The sequence below is a fragment of the Clarias gariepinus genome, chromosome 12 (genome assembly GCF_024256425.1).
Source record: "Clarias gariepinus isolate MV-2021 ecotype Netherlands chromosome 12, CGAR_prim_01v2, whole genome shotgun sequence".
NCBI lineage: Eukaryota > Metazoa > Chordata > Actinopteri > Siluriformes > Clariidae > Clarias > Clarias gariepinus.
In genome coordinates, this window is record NC_071111.1 from 30,510,302 (window position 1) to 30,528,960 (window position 18,659).

Genomic DNA, 18,659 nt, shown 5'->3' on the forward strand with positions numbered 1-18,659 from the left:
ATGATTTATTTAGTATTGACCAGAACAAATGTGTCTGTGTTTAATTAATACACAATGTGTTTATTATTATGACCTGGTAGATCATTAGACAGTTCTATTATTAATATTTTAAAATGTGATCTTACTTCAGTGTCTCCAGTTTACAGTGAGGATTCTCTAGTAGAGCAGAGAGACACATCACTCCTGAGTCTCCTTCATCATTACAGGACAGATCCAGGTCTCTCAGGTGTGGGGGGTTCGATCTCAGAGCTGAAGTCAGAGCAGCACAGCCTTCATCTGAGACACCACAATCATACAACCTGTAGAGACACAATGACACACACTTTATCAACAGATTCTTATCTTGGTTTAAGACTTACTTTAAAGACGATGTGTTTGTAAAATGAGCTCATTATTCACATTGGCATGGAAATTTAATATTCAACATACAAAGAACATTATAAATCTCACAGGGAAATTGCTTAAATATCACCTGATTATTCTAATTAACAATGTAATTTAAATGATCAGACTAATTGGTATATTTATTTTCTCTTATCCATCGTATACAGATTCATTTTAATGCAGAATCAAGGAAGTAAACACCAGGAAACTGTGTGAATAACAAATACTAGGATAAGTTAAAAGATATGATGTAAAAGGTATAAAACATTCATTAAAAAGAAATAACATTTACATCTGTTTTAAATCAGATGACTTGGTGATAATTTATTGGTAAATAAAATGTTTCTGAATTATAAAACTCATGGAGTGTAAAAATGTCTATAAATTGAGTTCATCAGCTTCTGCAGGTTTAACTTTACAGAGAATAAAAGTTCTACAGGAGAATGAGATGAAAACAGAGGATCAGAGGTGCTGAGCTTTTAGTGCATTTTAAAAAGGATCTGACAAAAAGTGTTTGAAAAATCAGAAGTTTTTTCAGTTTTACATGTTATTTTGTCCTCGTCTCTAAACCAGGTGTAAATGTTGGGAGCAGGTCCCAGGTCCCCAGTGTTCATGAGAACTTGAGCTACTTTTTACTCACCAGTGTGAACTGATTGTAGTTCTGACATTTTTATGTACATTAATTATATCATCTGATCATACACACTAATAAGAACCTTTTAGCTTTGATTATAATGTTTAATGGGTCCAGATAAAGTGCAAAAATGATTTCTCATGCTCCCTAAACCATTCTTTTACCATCTAGTTGCTCAATCTACTGGTTAAGGTTTTAAGGACTAATAATCAGAAGGTCTCAGGTTTAAACCCCAGCAAGTTGCCACTGTTGGGCCCTTGACCAAAGCCTTAACCGTCAAATGTTCAGATGTGCATTGACAAAAAAATGTAAGATGCTCTCTATAAGGCGCCTGTCAAATGTCATAAATAAAAATGTAATGTAAATCTGAGTCCTGGAATATGGCCGTACCATCAGAAAGAAAAACTCCATAGATGTGATAACCTGGTCATTCAGTACATTCACGTTACTGAGTCTAAACATGAGCAACTGATCAACCCCAGACCATAACACTGTCTCCAGAGGCTTGTACAGTGGACACTATGCATGATGGAAGATTGATGTGTTTCCCTTCTTACCCTGACACGATCCTAATATTATCCTGATCTTATTTAGTTCCTCCCGTATACAGTCTGCAATATTAAACAAACAGCAGCTGTTCTTGCCTGTAAATTTTTATCTTTTATCTAAGAGAGAGAGAGAGAGAGAGAGAGAGACAGAGACAGAAGTGTCTGGGGAAAAGGAGAGGATTTTTATCTCTGTGCAACATTAAATAAACAGCATAAAGACTATTTATTTAATAAAGATTCACTTGATCTAAAATACTAATAATATAATATAATTATAGACAATATAATTTAGAAACTGGTTTTATTTCCTAACCTGGTAATCTGATATTTATTGGAACTAAATAAAAAATGTACAATTTCATTATAATGGGAATAAATTGCAATAACTACCTGGACTCCATATTAACATCAATTAACATCAATTAACATCAAGTATTATACTGAACTGCCTGCCACCTAACACACGGTATGAATGCAGATCAGTCCCTGCTCTCTGTTTCACCCAGATGAGGATGGGTTCCCTGTTGAGTCTGGCTCCTCTTAATGTTTCTTCCTATTACCATCTCAGGGAGTTTTTCCTTGCCACTGTCGCCCTCGGCTTGCTCACCAGGGGCAAACTGACCATTTTGATTTATACACGTTCACATTCCATACAAACTTAAATAATTATTTCGATTGTGTAAAGCTGCTTTGCCTCAATGACAATTGTTCTGTTCGAATTAAATTGAATAAATGATCAGTCGTACACGTTTTAAACATTTATCTGAAGAGATAAGTGATGTGTTAATGACTTATTTGTTGTGGACTGAGGAACACACACCAAGTCATTAGAATGTCTTTCACTTACATTCTCAACAAAATCTATCAGAATTAACACAATGATTTATTCAGTATTGACCAGAACAAATGTTGCTGTGTTTAACACTAGAAGCGCCGAGCACCAGCCATTTGACTGCAAGGGGGTAAAAAAAATTAAAATACTTCACACTCGATCAAATTCCAGGACCCTCCTTTCATGACTTTTTCTAGTTCTGTGAGCTTAATCACCCTGTATGCTTACATTTTCAAAATCGCACCAGTAAAAGCCAGTATAAAACTATTTTGTTCTTATTTACATGAAATCGCTGACAGCTGTGCGCCGGTCATGCCATTTCCTGCCTTTTCCAACCTGCGATTCTCATTTCTCTCAGCAGATGGCGCAAGGGATCGCGCATATTATCTATGCGTCATTCAGTGCGTATATGTACTGTAACTATCTTAGGTTTCATTCTATATATGCAGTTTATTATAATATATATATACTTCCATGAAATATCGACAATTCCCCATTCATTCTGGCGTTGATAATCGGCGATATTTTATAAGGAGATTTAGGGGATTTCGCTTTACACTCCGCAGGTTTATAATACACCGCGGCAAAGTGCACCGCGTTCCCGCCGATTAGGCGCGTGGTCCGTTGCCTAGCAACACTGAACGAAACGAGGCGTAATCGTGGTGTTTGCTTCGGTTATGACATAGCATAGTTTATTATCTGCTGTAGTAGATCTGATTTATACAAATTTAATATTGTTTTAGCGATAATTTCACGAAAGCAAGTTCAGAACTAAATTGCTGCTCCGAGACGTTCAGAAGCTTCAAATAGAATGAACAAACTAATAAATTTTCTCCATACGATATAAAATTAAGTAGAGCTTTCCTTTTTGTTATAGTACGAAGCCCCTACTGTAGATGGACAAATGAGTAGAAAAAAACGGCAGAAAAAAGTCATGCCAAAAACTTTGGGTTATAATACAAAACATGACTTGTTTTTTTCTGCCGTGTTTTTTCTTTTCCTTTGTCGCCTTAGAGACTCTGTAGCAGGTTTTCTCAGTTAAATATGAATAAAAGATACCGCTGATTATCAACGCGGGAATGAATGGCGGATTGTCCAAGTGCAAGTTGATCTTGGAGCTAACCTATTTGCTTTGGGTGAAAGCGCCATCTAGCGATCATTGTGTGTCAGCAGCAGCTTCCCATTCAAAACAATAGGCGGTCAAATGACCGCTGAACCGTGTTATAAGTAGGTCACACTGGCGTGGCGCTTCTAGTGTTAATTAATACACAATGTGCTTATTATTATTGACCATGAATATGACCTGGTGGATCATTAGACAGTCCTATTATTAATATTTTAAAATGTGATCTTACCTCAGTCTCTCCAGTTTACAGTGAGGATTCTCCAGTACAGCAGAGAGACACTTCACTCCTGAGTCTCCTAGTTTATTTCCTGACAGATTCAGGTCTCTCAGGTGTGAGGGGTTTGAACTCAGAGCTGAAGTCAGAGCAGCACAGCCTTCATCTGAGACACCACAATCATACAACCTGTAGAGACACAATGACACACTTCATCAAATGTTTATCTTGGTTTAAGACTTACTTTAAAGATGATTTGTTTTTAAAATGAGCTCATTAATTGACATGGAGATTTAATATCATTTGATTATTTTAATTAACAATGTAAATAAAATAATCATACTGAGCGTTATATTTAGTTTCTCTTATCTATTGTGTACAGATTTATTTTATTGCAAAATTGAAAATGGTTCTGGCCTTGACTGGTGTTGGCAACTGTTTCTCTGGGGACTTGACAGTTCGATAGTTCAGGACTGGAACTTTTTACAAGTCTACCTGGGTCTTCAATAACTACCTGGACTCCATATTAACATCAATTAACATCAGCTATTATAGCTGAACTGCCTCCCACCCTACACACTGTATTAATGCAGATCATTTACTGCTTTCTGTTTCACCCAAATGAGGATGGGTTCCCTGTTGTGACTGGTTCCTCTCAAGGTTTCTTCCTATTACCATCTCAGGGAGTTTTTCCTTGCCACTGTCGCCCTCGGCTTGCTCACCAGGGACAAACTGACCATCTTGATTCATACAAATTCACATTTCATACAAACTTAAATAGTTCTTTTGACTGTGTAAAGCTGCTTTGCGGCAATGAAAATTGCTAAAAGCGCTATACAAATAAAATTGAATTGAATTGAATAAACAGTACGATATACAGTGAAATGCTTAAATGACCACCAGTGACCTTAAAATGAAAAAACAGTTGACAAATAAATGAATAAAACAAGATATAAAAAACTTAAAAATATATATATATATAAGAAATATCTCTATATATTTTTTTTATAGTGCAAATGTGCATGAATGTCTGCGGTATGAGCAACTGTGCATGAGTGTCCATTACTGTGTAGTGTGCAAAAATGCAGAGGTTTAGTCCTGTATAATGTCCATAACTGTGAATTGTGCAATGTGCGAAGACGCAGAGATTGTTTAGTCCTGAGTAGTGATCTGGTTGAGAGACCGTATCTCCTGCGGGAAGAAGCTCCTCCTCAGTCTCTCTGTGTTGGCCTTTAGGGAGCGGAATTGCTTTCCTGACCGCAACAGAGAGAACAGTCCATTGCTGGGGTGGCCTTCTCGATCCTCCTGGCCTTGGTCCAGCACCGCTTTCTGTAGATCGAGTGCAGGTCAGGGAGCTCGGTGCGGATGATGCGCTCGGCTGATCGCACCACCCTCTGTAGAGCTCGTCTGTCCTGCATGCTGCCGTTCCTGAACTAGGTTGAGATGTTTCCTGTCAGGATGCTCGCTATGGTGCAGGAGTAGAAGTTCCTGAGCATCTTGGAGGGCATTCTGAAGTCTCTCAAGCGCCTGAGGTGGTAGAGACGCTGTTGGGCCTTTTCACCACGGTATTAAAGTGACAGGACCATGACAGGTCCACCTGAAGGACATTGGGAATCTGGAGAACTGGTGCCAGAGGAACAAGCTCTTTCTAAACGTCAGTAAGACAAAGGAGTTGATGGTGGACTTCTATGGCGTTATATTCCTGCCACAATTCTGAGCGTGTGGTTTGACTTTCGAGAGCAGACAAAGCACTCTATGCACGTGCAATGTCTTCACTGCGACCAGTGAAGACATTGCACGCGCATAGAGTGCTTTAGAACTATAACGCCATAGAAGTCCACCATCAACTCCTTTGTCTTACTGACATTTAGAATGAGGTTGTTCCTCTGGCACCAGTTCTCCAGATTCCCAATGTCCTTCAGGTGGGCCGACTCGTTGTGTCAGAGATCAGGCTTACCACGACGGTGTCGTCAGCAGACTAAAGTACAGCAGGGGACTCAGAACACAACCCTGGGGGGCTCCAGTGTTGAGAGTGAGGGAGGCTGAGACATGTCCACCCATCCTTACTAGCGGTGGTCTGCCAGTTAGGAAAATAGAGATTCACTGGCACAGAGATGAATTGAGTCCCAGGTGCTCCATCTTGGTGGTAAATGTGAAGAGAATTATGGTGTTAAATGCTGAGCTGTAGTCGATGAAGAGCATTTTAACATAATTCCCCCACCTAGTGTCCAGGTGAGTAAGTGATGTGTGGAGGAGGTGAGAGATGGCATCGTCAGTTGAACGATTTGGACGGTAAGCGAACTGTAGTGGGTCAAGTGTGTCCGGTAGAGAAGAAATTATGAAGTCCTTAACCAGCCGCTCAAAGCTTCATTACTACTGAGGAGATGTTAAATATCTCTGTAATCACAGGTGCTAGCTGGTCTGCGCAGGCTCTGAGGATGCCGTCTGTTCCTGCTGCTTTCCTGGTGTTCACTCTCCTGAAGGCTTTCCTCAAGTCATGCTAGGAGATGATAAATGCGTTTCCGGTGCTGGCAGTGTTTTCCTGTCCGCAGCCATTAGCGCCGCTAACATTAGCATCGTTATCGTCTTTAGCTGCAGCCTCAAAGCCAGAGACATGTCCGCATTCATCATACTGGATGTTGGTGCTTTATAGTCTGTTATTGTTGATACTGCCTAATTTAATAAGGTGTGTGAGATTAGCACTCGTCAGTTTTACATGTTATTTTGTCCTCCTCTCTAAACCAGGTGTACATTAGCAGCGTGTGTGTTGGGAGCAGGTCCCAGTTCCCCAGTTTTCATGAGAGCTACTTCTGACTCACCAGTGTTAACTGATTTCTCTCTGTGGGGACTATGCAGTTTTTGTAACAAAATCTAACAGCATTCACACACTTTATTGAGAAGATCAGACTGGCAGTAATCAGACTTTTTATTCTAATTTATGTTCTTAAAATAGAATCTTACTTCAGTATCTCCAGTTTACAGAGAGGATTCTCCAGTAGAACAGAGAGACACTTCACGTCTGAGTCTCCTAGTTTATTCCCTGACAGATCCAGGTTTCTCAGGTCTGAGAGTTTTGATCTCAGAGCTGAATTCAGAGCAGCACAGCCTTCACCTGAGACACCACAACGCTCCAACCTGTAGAGACACAATGACACACACTTCATCAACAGATTATCTTGGTTTAAGACTTACTTTAAAGATGATGTTCGGAGGATCAGAGGTGCTGAGCTTTTTGTGCATTTTAAAAAGGATCTGACAAAAAGTGTGGAAAAATCAGAAGTGTGTCTGGTTACATATTCGGCCTAAATTAATAAAGTGTGTGAGATTAACACCCACAAACTTTACACATTTTGTCCTCCTCTCTAAACCAGGTGTACATTAGCAGCGTGTGTGTTGGGAGCAGGTCCCAGGTCTCACCAGTGTGGACTGATTTCTTTGCAGTTGTGATATTTTATGTACATTATTTTAATTGTAAACCTGCACTGTGATCTCCTCTCACACACACACACCTGTTGATCCTGTTCTCACCTTCAGCTTTGTGTTTCTGTCTGACTGTATTTGAGTCAGTGAGATTATTTATAGATATTCTTTATTTATAACAAAATGTTGAATAGTACAAGACCATTTTTTATCTTAGTGACAAAACTATTGGAAAAAATTCAATAGACAAAAGACTATAAAAATCATACACACTATTTTGTACAATCCATTATTTCGCTTTGTTTTCACTAAGGGCGGCATGGTGGCGTAGTGGTTAGCACTGTCGCCTTGCAGGGTCCGGGTTCGATTCCCGTCCAGGGTCGATTCCCGTCTCTGTGTGCATGGAGTTTGCATGTTCTCCATGTGCTTGGTGGGTTTCCTTCAGTTACTCTGGTTTCCTGCCACAGTCCAAAGACCTGCAGATTAGGCTAACTGGCATTCCCAAATTGCCCATAGTGTGTGTGTGTCCTAAATCTCCTGGGATAGGCTTCAGGCCCCTTGTGACTTTATCCTGAATACAGGATAAAGCGGTAAAGACGATGAGTGAGTGTTTTCACTAAGTGTTTAAGTGATCTCCCAACACACCCATTCGAAGTTATTTTCCTGACTGCATTTATTTCCCAAAGATGTTGGCAAATAATGCATTGGACAGTTCTTAACCCAATTTTAGTAGTTTCAGCTCGTCCTTAGTTGTTTTCTTTGCTTGTGCAGAGTGTCACAAGGAGACGTGTTTATTTACAGTCACTCTCATCAACTCATTTGTGACTCTTTCTAGACTCAGTCTGATTCCATCTTCTGACGTCACATGAATTTTATATCAACACTTTACTGAAAATAAAACACCTTTTAAACCAATGGAAAAAATCAGATTATATAAAATATTCCGTAAGATGTTTAAGATTTATTTATCAATAAATTATTATTAATGTCAATGAGATTTTTATTTACTAATTTGGTAATCTGATATCTTGAGAGAAATGTACAAATTAATGTTAAATGGATTAACAGATCATTCTTATACTTTTGCAACATTTATTAAAAGAGGTTTTTACTTACATCAGTGTCTGTAGTTTGTAATGTTCATCATCCTTAAGAGCAGAGAGACACTTCACTCCTGAGTCTCCTACATAATTACAGGACAGATTCAGGTCTCTCAGGTGTGAGGGGTTTGATCTCAGAGCTGAAGTCAGAGCAACACAGCCTTCATCTGAGACACCACACCACTGCAACCTGTTAAGACACAATGACACACACTTCACTCTCATAATCTTATACAGAGGAGTCACAGCACTGACAATGATCTGGTTGGAAACAAAATCTAACAGCATTCACACACTTTCTTGAGAAGATCAGACTGTCAGTAATCAGACTTTGTGTGTGTTTTATAGAAAAAGATCAGACTCTAATTATCTTTTGGAGAAGTTGTTATCTCACTGGTTCATGTACTTTTTAAAGCCCAGACTGTGAATGTGTAAATGATTTATTCAGTATTGACCAGAACAAATGTGTCTGTGTTTTATTTATACACAATGATTTTGTTTATTATTATGACCAGATTGATTATTAGATCATAGTTTATTATTAACGATTTAAAATAGAATCTTACCTCAGTGTCTCCAGTTTACAGTGAGGATTCTCCAGTACAGCAGAGAGACACTTCACTCCTGAGTCTCCTACATAATTACAGGACAGATCCAGGTCTCTCAGGTGTGAGGGGTTTGATCTCAGAGCTGAAGTCAGAGCAACACAGCCTTCATCTGAGACACCACACCACTGCAATCTGTAGAAACACAATGACACACACTTCAACAAATGTTTATCTTGGTTTAAGACTTACTTTAAAGATGATGAGTTTGTAAAATGAGCTCATTATTCACAGTGACATGGGGATTTAATATCACCTGATTATTCTAATTAACAATGTAATTAAAATTAAACTGAGTGTCACAACTACAAATTGAGTTCATCAGCTTCTGCAGGTTTAACTTTACAGAGAATAAAAGTTCTACAGGAGAATGAGATGTAAACAGAGGATCAGAGGTGCTGAGCTTTTAGTGCATTTTAAAAAGGATCTGACAAAAAGTGTGGAAAAATCAGAAGTGTGTCTGGTTACATATTCATATAATAAAGTGTGTGAGATTAACCCTCATCAGTTTTGTTATTTTGTCCTCCTCTCTAAACCAGGTGTAAATTAGCACCTAATCAAAAACGACATTATTAAGTTGGCTTGAGAAAGCCAACTTACTGATATCCGACTTAAACTTATTAAGTTGGCTTGAGAAAGCCAACTTACTGATATCCGACTTAAACTTATTATTATTATTATTATTAAGTTGGCTTGAGAAAGCCAACTTACTGATATCCGACTTAAACTTATTAATATTATTAAGTTGGCTTGAGAAAGCCAACTTACTGATATCCGACTTAAACTTATTATTATTATTCTGAGACTAAAATTTTCAAACGCATCTCCTCCTAGAGCTTTAACTCCACTAACTCCAAACTCGGCCCAGACCTTCAGACTGATTTCACGGGGTGTGCTATATCTTTTCTAACTGATCGGACTTACTAATTGCCCCGCAGGGGCAATTAACCGGCCCAAAAATCCCATTGACTTAACATTGAGACGAATTTTGACGGTTTGTTGCGCAGAGAGGGAATTTTGTAGAAACGTTAAATTAACCCTATTTGAAGATGTTTGCAGCCTTTGTCAAAAGATACCATGCACAAGGGTATAAGTTTTACCCCCGGGGCAAGAGAGGTCCCCAATTTGCCCCATTGACATATAATGGGGATTTTGGCGATGAACTAGTCCCGCACCATTTATCGTAGACCCATGAGTGAGGTGTCAAAGCGTGCATAATATTCGGGAATAGTTTTCTATGGACTTTACTAAGGGGTGGGCGGTTAATTGCCCCCGCAGGGGGCAATTTACCGTCACATTGACTTATAATGGGGATTTTAGCGAATTATAACTGGTCCCGCACCGTTCATCGTAAACCAACAAATGAGGTGTCAAACCGTGCGCCTTATTCGGGAATGGGGTGCTGTGACCTTTCTAAGGGGTGACTTAACACTGAGACCAACATTGACCGAATCCCATGAGTGAGGTGTCAAACCGTGCGCCCTATTTGGGAATGGGTTGCCGTGACTCTTCTAAGGGGTGGGTGGTTAATTGCCCCCGCAGGGGGCAATTAACCACCCACAGACTTAACATTGAGACCAACTTTGACCGAATCCCATGAGTGAGGTGTCAACCGTGCGCCTTATTCGGGAATGGGGTGCTGTGACTTTTCTAAGGGGTGGGTGATCAATTGCCCTCGCAGGGGGCAATTAACCCCCCACAGACTTAACATTGAGACTAACTTTGCCCGAGTGCCATGAGTGAGGTGTCAAACCGTGCGCCTTTTTCGGGAATGGTGTGCTATGACTTTTGGTAGGGATCCGTCGCACGGTTTTCCCGAAATTCCGAAATAACCACCCCATTTTTCCTCCATTCATTTCAATGGGAAATGGCCCGAAAAAGGGTGAAAACACGGGTCACTTTGAAAGCTTACCGTTCGGCCATAATTCGTCGTAGAAACATCATTCAAAGTTTAAACGGGTCACAAGACTTTGGACTTTTACGGATTGGGTTCATGTTTTGATAACTTTCACGGTTGCTTCACGAGAGCAGTGTAAGTTTGATGAAAATTTAGATTTTTCACCATGCGTGCCACTGTCAACTGCCATATTCACAGAGTGTGAATCGGAGGGTGTCTTTACACTGTCACCACGTCAATATAATACACTCTACGGGCATGAGGATTCAATATGTCGTAGACAGGAAGTTCCTGCCACTCACGAAAAAAGAATTTTTGCGATCGGACCTACGGTTCTTGGTTGGGAAGCGTTTGTTTGAGAGCTTAATTATTACAGTTTGCGGTTCTCTGTGTCTGTCACACAAGAGTGTGCGTGCGCATGCACGACCCATCCCCCACACCACCATCCCCCACAACCCCCACCTCACTAATGCCAATTAGACTCAATCAAACTTCTCTTCTATTTACTATTTCTAACCCATTCAAACTCATTCAAACTCATCTATCTATCTATCTATCTGATTATTTCTATCTATCTATAGACTTCCCTTCTATGTACTATTTCTAACACATTTTAACTCATTCAAACTTTTCTAACTTTTCTAATCTATCTGACTATTTTAACTAATCTATCTATCTATCTATCTATCTATCAATCATCTATCTATCTATCTATCATCTGACTATTTCTAACTAATCTATCTATCTATATATCTATCTATCTATCTATCTATCTATCTATGTATCTATCATCTGACTATTCCTAACTAATCTATCTATCTATCTATCTATCTATCTATCTATCTGTAATCTGACTATTTCTATCTATCTATAGACTCAATCATGAATCTATCTATCTATCAATCTATATATCTGTATCTGTCTGACACTATCTATCTATCTGTCTTTTAAACCTTTTAAACTTAAACTGTTTTAACTTTTTTAACTTTTTAAACTATTTTAAACTTTTCACACTTTTAAACTTCTATCTCCGGCTTTCTCAAGCCAACTTAAAGTTTGTCTAAACAAACTTTTTTATCTAGTTTTAATTATATCTGTATATTAAACATACAGTAGTGATGGTGCACTGTGATGATCTCCTTTCATACACACACCTACTGATCCTGTTCTCACCTTCAGCTCTGTGTTACTGTAGGAACGTGTTTGAGTCAGCGGGTTTATTCATAAACTTCATGACAAAATGTTAAATAATACGAAACTGTTTTAGGATCTTAGTGAAATAACTATTGAGGAAAACTGCATGGTTTTAATCCTGCTCGTCATGTCTACAGCTGCTTTCGGCGACCCTGTTTATAACAACTAGACAGAGACACTGAAAGAACATTCACTCACAGAATAAACAGATTTTTGTTTCCCCAAAGCAGTGTTTCCCACATCAAGTATACAGTGCTTGTAAACTGTACATTTGGGTTTTCTGATATGTAGAATTAAACTCATCATTACTTTCAAAAAATACACATTTTATTACAACTGGAATGACAATACAAAAATGTAGAACAAAAAACACATGCACATATTGATATATATTATGTCCTCGATGTAAAATGTATGTTTGCTGACAGAGAGGGTTTTCATCACGGGTCACTTTATTTAAAACTGTATAGTTAATGTATGCACTCTTCTTCTTCTTCTTCTTCTTATTATTATTATTATGGTCACATGTGATCTTATAAATCTGTTCCATTTCTTGCCTATATGATCCTTTTTACAATTTTTGCTTAGTCATGTGTGTATACTTATTTAAAATTAAATACAATTGAGTTCTTTGTGTTGAAGATTATATTGTGCTAAAAAAATGTCACTCTATATCAGGGGTCTTCGACTAAAATTGCTTGAGGTCCGTTAAATAAACACTCCTCACCAGCTAAGGTCCGGACAACCCAAAACAAACACTGATACTTTAGGTGTATCCAATATATGTTTTCATATGGATAAACATGTCTTTTCGTATGTATAAACAGACCAATTTACATCCTTCACAAATTTGATCTTATTTTAATGCTGTTCTGTTCTGTTCTTTATGTTGCTTTGCTACAAAATAATTAAATTAAACCAGTAACAATGTCTGACAAGGGGGGACTTCCGGTGGCGCGATATGAAGTAGAGCAATGATTCTCTTGAGCTCAATGATTCTCTTGAGCTCTATCTGACCTATCCAAATTTTCTCACCCATATCATTTTATTTGTGAAAAATAATAAGAATTCAGTCGCGCATAGTTCAGTGACAATGACAAATAAAAATAAAAAAGGTGCTAAAGGCGCAGAGGAGGAAGAAGCAACGTCGAAAGCTAGCGAGGGCGCTAAAGGGGTAGCTAGCGTTAGCTCCCACATGGTACTAGTTAGTAATGAGGCTATCATGGGCACTATCAACACTCTCAGCGCCAATATGGACAAGAGGTTTAATGATGTTTTAACTTCACTTTCCACACTAAAAAATAAAGTAGAAGAAGTTGTCGTGCGAGTGGAAGGAATCAAACAAGCGGCGAATGTACACGATAAGCGAATTGAGGCCTTGGATCAGTTGTGTTCAAAGTTGACTGCGGAGTCGGCACAAATGTATGTAAAATTGGATGACTTGGAATCAAGATCTCGTCGCCAAAACATTCGGATAGTGGGTATAAAAGAAAAAGTGGAACAAGGACAGCCTACCAGGTTTGTCGAGGCGCTGCTTCCAAAGCTCTTGGGAGAGGAAAATTTTCAAACACCGGTACGGGTGGATCGGGCGCACCGCAGTCTAAAACCGGAGACTAATGGCAGACCAAGAACAATCATTGCCATTCAAATCATTATTATCAAACGAAAGAGCTCGTCTTGCGTTTAGCCAGGCAGAACCAACCGCTGATCTACATGGGGGTGAGGGTATCAATTTACCCAGACCTGACAACGGATACCCTAAAAAAATGACAGGTGTTCAACAACATCAGAGAGAAATGTAGAGCGATGAAGATACGATGTGGCTTTCTTTTTCTGGCAAGAATTATCGTAACCGTGGGTGACATCACCGCAACATTCGAGGCTCCAGATGAGGCAAACGAGTTCCTGAGCGACAAGGTGGTGGAATGGTCCGGCGGCAGTCAAGAATCTTAAAAATTTAAAGTTTTGAATCATTGATGGGTTCAGTTTTTTGGATGATGCAGAATACAGAAGAGTGATAAACTGAACCTTTACATATTATCAGACTGATTTGTTCCAGATATTGGGGTGAGACTTTATGTTTTTCAATTTGATCTTTTAAATAGTTCAGAGGGAGGTTAGAAGAAGCATGTTTTTTTTTTTTTGTTGTTTCTGCTTCATTGGTATGGCGTCGAGAGATGGAAACCTACATTGATAGTACTTTAATGTTAGGTTTAAGTGAAAAAGAGTGGAGTCATGGACTTGTTGGGAGTGTGGGGGAATGTTGAAGTTCTAAGAGGGACTATGCATTAATTATTATGTTGGCTTGCGTAAACCATGTCGCTGTATAATCTGTGTTGTTCTGAGGGCACTCTATCAAAAGCATTTGTTCAATGGTTATAACTATGAGTAATTCATCTGAGGGGTTGGTTAGATTCTTAAGTTGGAATGTACGGTGGTTAAACAGCCCATTAAAAAGGGGGAAAATATTTACACACTTAAAGACATTTAAAGCAGATATACATTTTCTCCAGGAAACACATTTAAAGAAAAACGCACAAAGATGCCTTCGGCCAGCCTGGGCCTCCCAAGTATATCAATCTAATTTTTCAACAAAAGCTAGAGGCGTCGCCATCCTTATTAGAAAGAATTTTCCATTTATACATGAAAAAACAATTTCAGATCAAAACGGAAGATACATTATGGTTCAAGGGATAATTAACCAGATTCCAGTTACGCTTGTTAACCTATATGGTCCAAATTTTGACAATCCAGGATTTTTTACTAAAATAATTGAAGTTATTCCAAATTTACAAGACACAAATATAATTGTTGGAGGTGACTTTAACTGTGTCTTAGATCCAATTCTAGACAGACAGCCAAGTCAGTTAAATATATCAAAGTCTTATACATCTATTAATAATTATATAAAAACATTTGGAGAGTACTTCATCCCTCTGACAGAGACTACTCTTTTTTTTTCATCTGTGCATAAATCTTATTTGAGAATTGATTATTTTTTAATTGACTTCAAATTAATATCTATGGCTGTTGCTTCAAAGTTTCATAATGTGTTAATATCGGATCATTCCCCACATTTATTGGATTTAAAATTAGGCGTAATTAAGGGAGAATACACATGGTGAAAGAATAACAACTTATTAAAAGATATGCGCTTCAGTACATAAAGAGACTTCCGGTTTGAGCGATGTAGAGAGCGGACGCGTGCGTGTGAGTCTCCCGACAACTTAAACTTAAACAATAGTAATTGTTACTGATAACAGACCAAGCAAGCAGTAGTGAACGGCGATACAGGTTTGGCGTTAAAAATGCCTAACTATAAAACGAAAACAGCTGATCAAGACCCAAAGAGAACTTCGATAAGTAGCAAGCTAGCTAAAATGGCGACGGCTGCTTCAGTGGCTAATGAGGAATTCTCTTTAAATATGCTGACTACGGAGCTGGAAAAACAACGCGAACATCTTAAAGAAGATATGAGTGCGCTAATCAAGGCTTCCCTTGCACCAATACAGCTTTCCATAGAATCGTTTCAGGAGACTGTGGATGCGTTTGGTAAACGTCTCGCAACCGTGGAAACAACGGCCGGGGAAAACTTCGAAGCTCTCAGTAAAGCGGAGGCAGACATCGCTGCGTTAAAAGCTACCAACGAAGCACTGTTAGACCGTCTGGACGACCTCGAAAATCGTTCACGTAGGGCGAACCTCCGGATCATAAATGTTCCCGAAGACAGCGAAATTGGAACGGACATGGTCAAGTTTACTTCGGATCTGCTGAAAGACGTCATGGGGGTTCAGGTGTTTGAGAAACCGCCAGAGCTGGAAAGAGCGCATCGTGCATTGGCAACTAAATCCAGGGATGGTCAACCTCCAAGACCCATTATCGTTTGTTTTCATCGATACCAGCAGAAGGAACGAGCTCTGCGCTGGGCCAGGCAACACGAACTGCAGTATCGAGGGAAAACTCTCAGATTCTACCCTGACCTAAGTGCAGCACTCTTCAAGAAGCGCGCTACCTTCAAGAACATCAAAACGATGCTCTATCAAAAAGGGATTCGTTTCAGATTCCTCTATCCTGCCCGCTTGCGATTTACTCACAATGGGGAGACCTTCACCTTCGAGTCAGCACCCGAAGCCGAAGCCTTCTTTGAACGTCGGATCAACGTGACCGCTGCTGGAGGGAGTAATTCCCGGTAAACTCAAATTGTTTCTGAACGACAAATTTAAAGGTGTACACACATCCATTACAAGATCTGTTCTTATTTTGTATTTTCTTTTTTCTTCTACCGCGACGGTTTACATTTTTGTTTGAGAGGGTGCTGTCAAAATACCAGCGGATGGACTAGTCGTCATGACGACTTACGTCCTTGGAAAGGTACTGTAATAAAGCACTGGGAGATGAACCATAATTAACCCTCCAGATTTCAGTTTTATTATTCTTATTGGTATTAATTTATTCTGTTTTGCTGAATCCCTGTCTGAATGCAGTATTTACAAATTGCTGTGATGTATAAGAGATAGGGTGTCGGGAGCTCAACAGTTGAGTAGTTAATGGATAGCTGGGAGTGCAACAGGGTTAGTGGAGTCCTGCAGCTTACCTCATTTGGGGAGGTAAACATAGGAAAGGGTGTTGTAATGTTAATGGTGTGGTTTACTGCCTCAGTGACTAAATTTTTTTTACTTTTATTTTTATTACTTTTATTTTTTCTGGATACTCAATTTGTTTTTGGGCTGTTTTCATTCATTGCCAGAGATATTGAGAAACTTAGCTGGATACCAGGTTTATCTATGCCACAGGTGCAGTGTTCATCCTTCTATGCTGTACTATGTCTAATGTATCAAGCAGAGGAATGACAGGAAAGTCATTTGTTAGGTTTACATCATGGAATGTTAAAGGTCTTAATGGTCCTATAAAAAGGTCCAGAATTTTCTCTCATCTTAAACGTCTCAATTCCGATATAATCTTCCTTCAAGAGACACATTTACTTAATTCAGACCATCTTAGATTGAAGAAACCATGGGTTGGGCACATTTACCATTGTAAATTTAATGCAAAGGCAAGAGGAACGGCAATATTAATACATAAAAAAATTCAGTTTTCTGCTTCTAATGTTATTGCTGATCCTCAGGGTCGCTATATTATGGTGACAGGTAGGCTCTTTCAAACCCAGGTCTTGCTGGTGAACATTTATGGCCCCAATTGGGATGATAAAAATTTTATAAGAAAACTGATTGCGTCTTTACCCAGCTTTAATTCATATTATCTGATTTTAGGCGGTGACTTAAACTGTGTAATGAACCCAAATTTGGATCGCTCAAATCCAAAACCACAAGTTCCTTCTAAAATGGCATGCGATATTTCAGCATTTTTTAACCAGACAGGCTGCGTAGACCCCTGGCGATTCTTTAACCCTCACAGTAAGGCCTTTTCTTATTTTTCTCATGTACATCACTGTTATTCTAGAATTGATTATTTTTTTATAGACAAAAGTCTCCTTCCCTCAGTAAAGGGAGTGGAATATTCTGCTATCGTAGAGTCTGATCATGCTCCCTTATTACTAGATCTCTCCGTTTCATCTAATTTTACAAGTTATACATGGCAATTAAATTCATCGCTGTTATCTGACGAATCATTTTGCAAACATGTGTCTTCCTCAATTAACAATTTTTTAGAATTTAATTCAACGGAGCATGTCTCCTCTTCTCTCCTTTGGGAGACTCTAAAAGTGGTGCATAGAGGAGACATTATATCATATACTGCTTTTATTAATGGAGAGAGGGAAAGGAAAAGGCATCATTTAATTGATGCAATATCCAAAATCGATAGTCAATACTCTACCTCCCCTACACCAGAACTCTATAAGGAAAGGATTGATCTTCAGACTCAGTATAATTTAATTTCATCAAATCAAGCAGAACGGCTTATTCTTCGGTCACGAGGTTTTTTTTTATGAACATGGTGATAAGGCTAGCCGATTCTTAGCCCATCAGCTTAAGTCCAGGTCATCAGCACAACATATCTCCGAAATTGAGAGTGATGCAGGGGACTTAACAATTGATCCCCTCACAATTAATAATATTTTTATGAACTTTTATTCTAACCTTTATACATCAGAAACATCTAAGGATCGATCTAAACTGGTAGTGTTCTTTGACAAAATAAATGTTCCCACTATCTCTTTGGATCATAAAAAAGACTTGGATCATCCTCTTCAGTTGCAAGAAATATCTGAGGCCATATCAGCTCTGCAGAGTGGCAAGACTCTGGGGCCCGATGGCTTCCCAATTGAATTCTATAAGAAGTTTTCAATTAAATTATCCCTACTCCTTCTTAGTATGTTATATTGTATATATGTATATTCAGAGACTCTCTTCGTCTTGCTCTTGAAAATATAAAGGAATATGGATTTGATCAAGTGGTCTCTGAATGCAATTGACACGATCTTCTCGACGAGAAATGTGGGTTCTGGGGAACCTACTTGTCCTGCTGAGACGTTTGCTGCTGGATACACGATGGACGGTTGGGAGAAGTGGCGCATTGTGTGCCTGGCCGCACTGTCTCTGGAGGATGTTAAAGATATCTACCTATTCGGAACTCTGATAACAGGGATTCTGCTGATTGGATTAGGTGGGATACTTGGATATCGTAAAATTTTAAAAGCAGTCAGTCTCAACCCCAAGAGACTGGCTGGCTGGGAAATAGTGGTGA

The 18,659-nt window shown here is 39.0% G+C and overlaps 1 protein-coding gene across 1 annotated transcript in view; it reads right to left on the minus strand.

Moving 5' to 3' along the window:
• Nucleotides 1-18,659, minus strand: part of LOC128534528 (NACHT, LRR and PYD domains-containing protein 12-like) — a 238,989-nt gene that overhangs the window by 141,255 nt on the left and 79,075 nt on the right. The window contains exons 6-9 of the mRNA XM_053508986.1: nucleotides 8,825-8,998; nucleotides 8,275-8,448; nucleotides 3,754-3,927; nucleotides 126-299 (exon numbers count right to left, since the gene is read on the minus strand). Coding sequence (XP_053364961.1) covers nucleotides 126-299; nucleotides 3,754-3,927; nucleotides 8,275-8,448; nucleotides 8,825-8,998 — 696 coding nt within the window. The remainder of the gene's footprint in view (nucleotides 1-125; nucleotides 300-3,753; nucleotides 3,928-8,274; nucleotides 8,449-8,824; nucleotides 8,999-18,659) is intronic.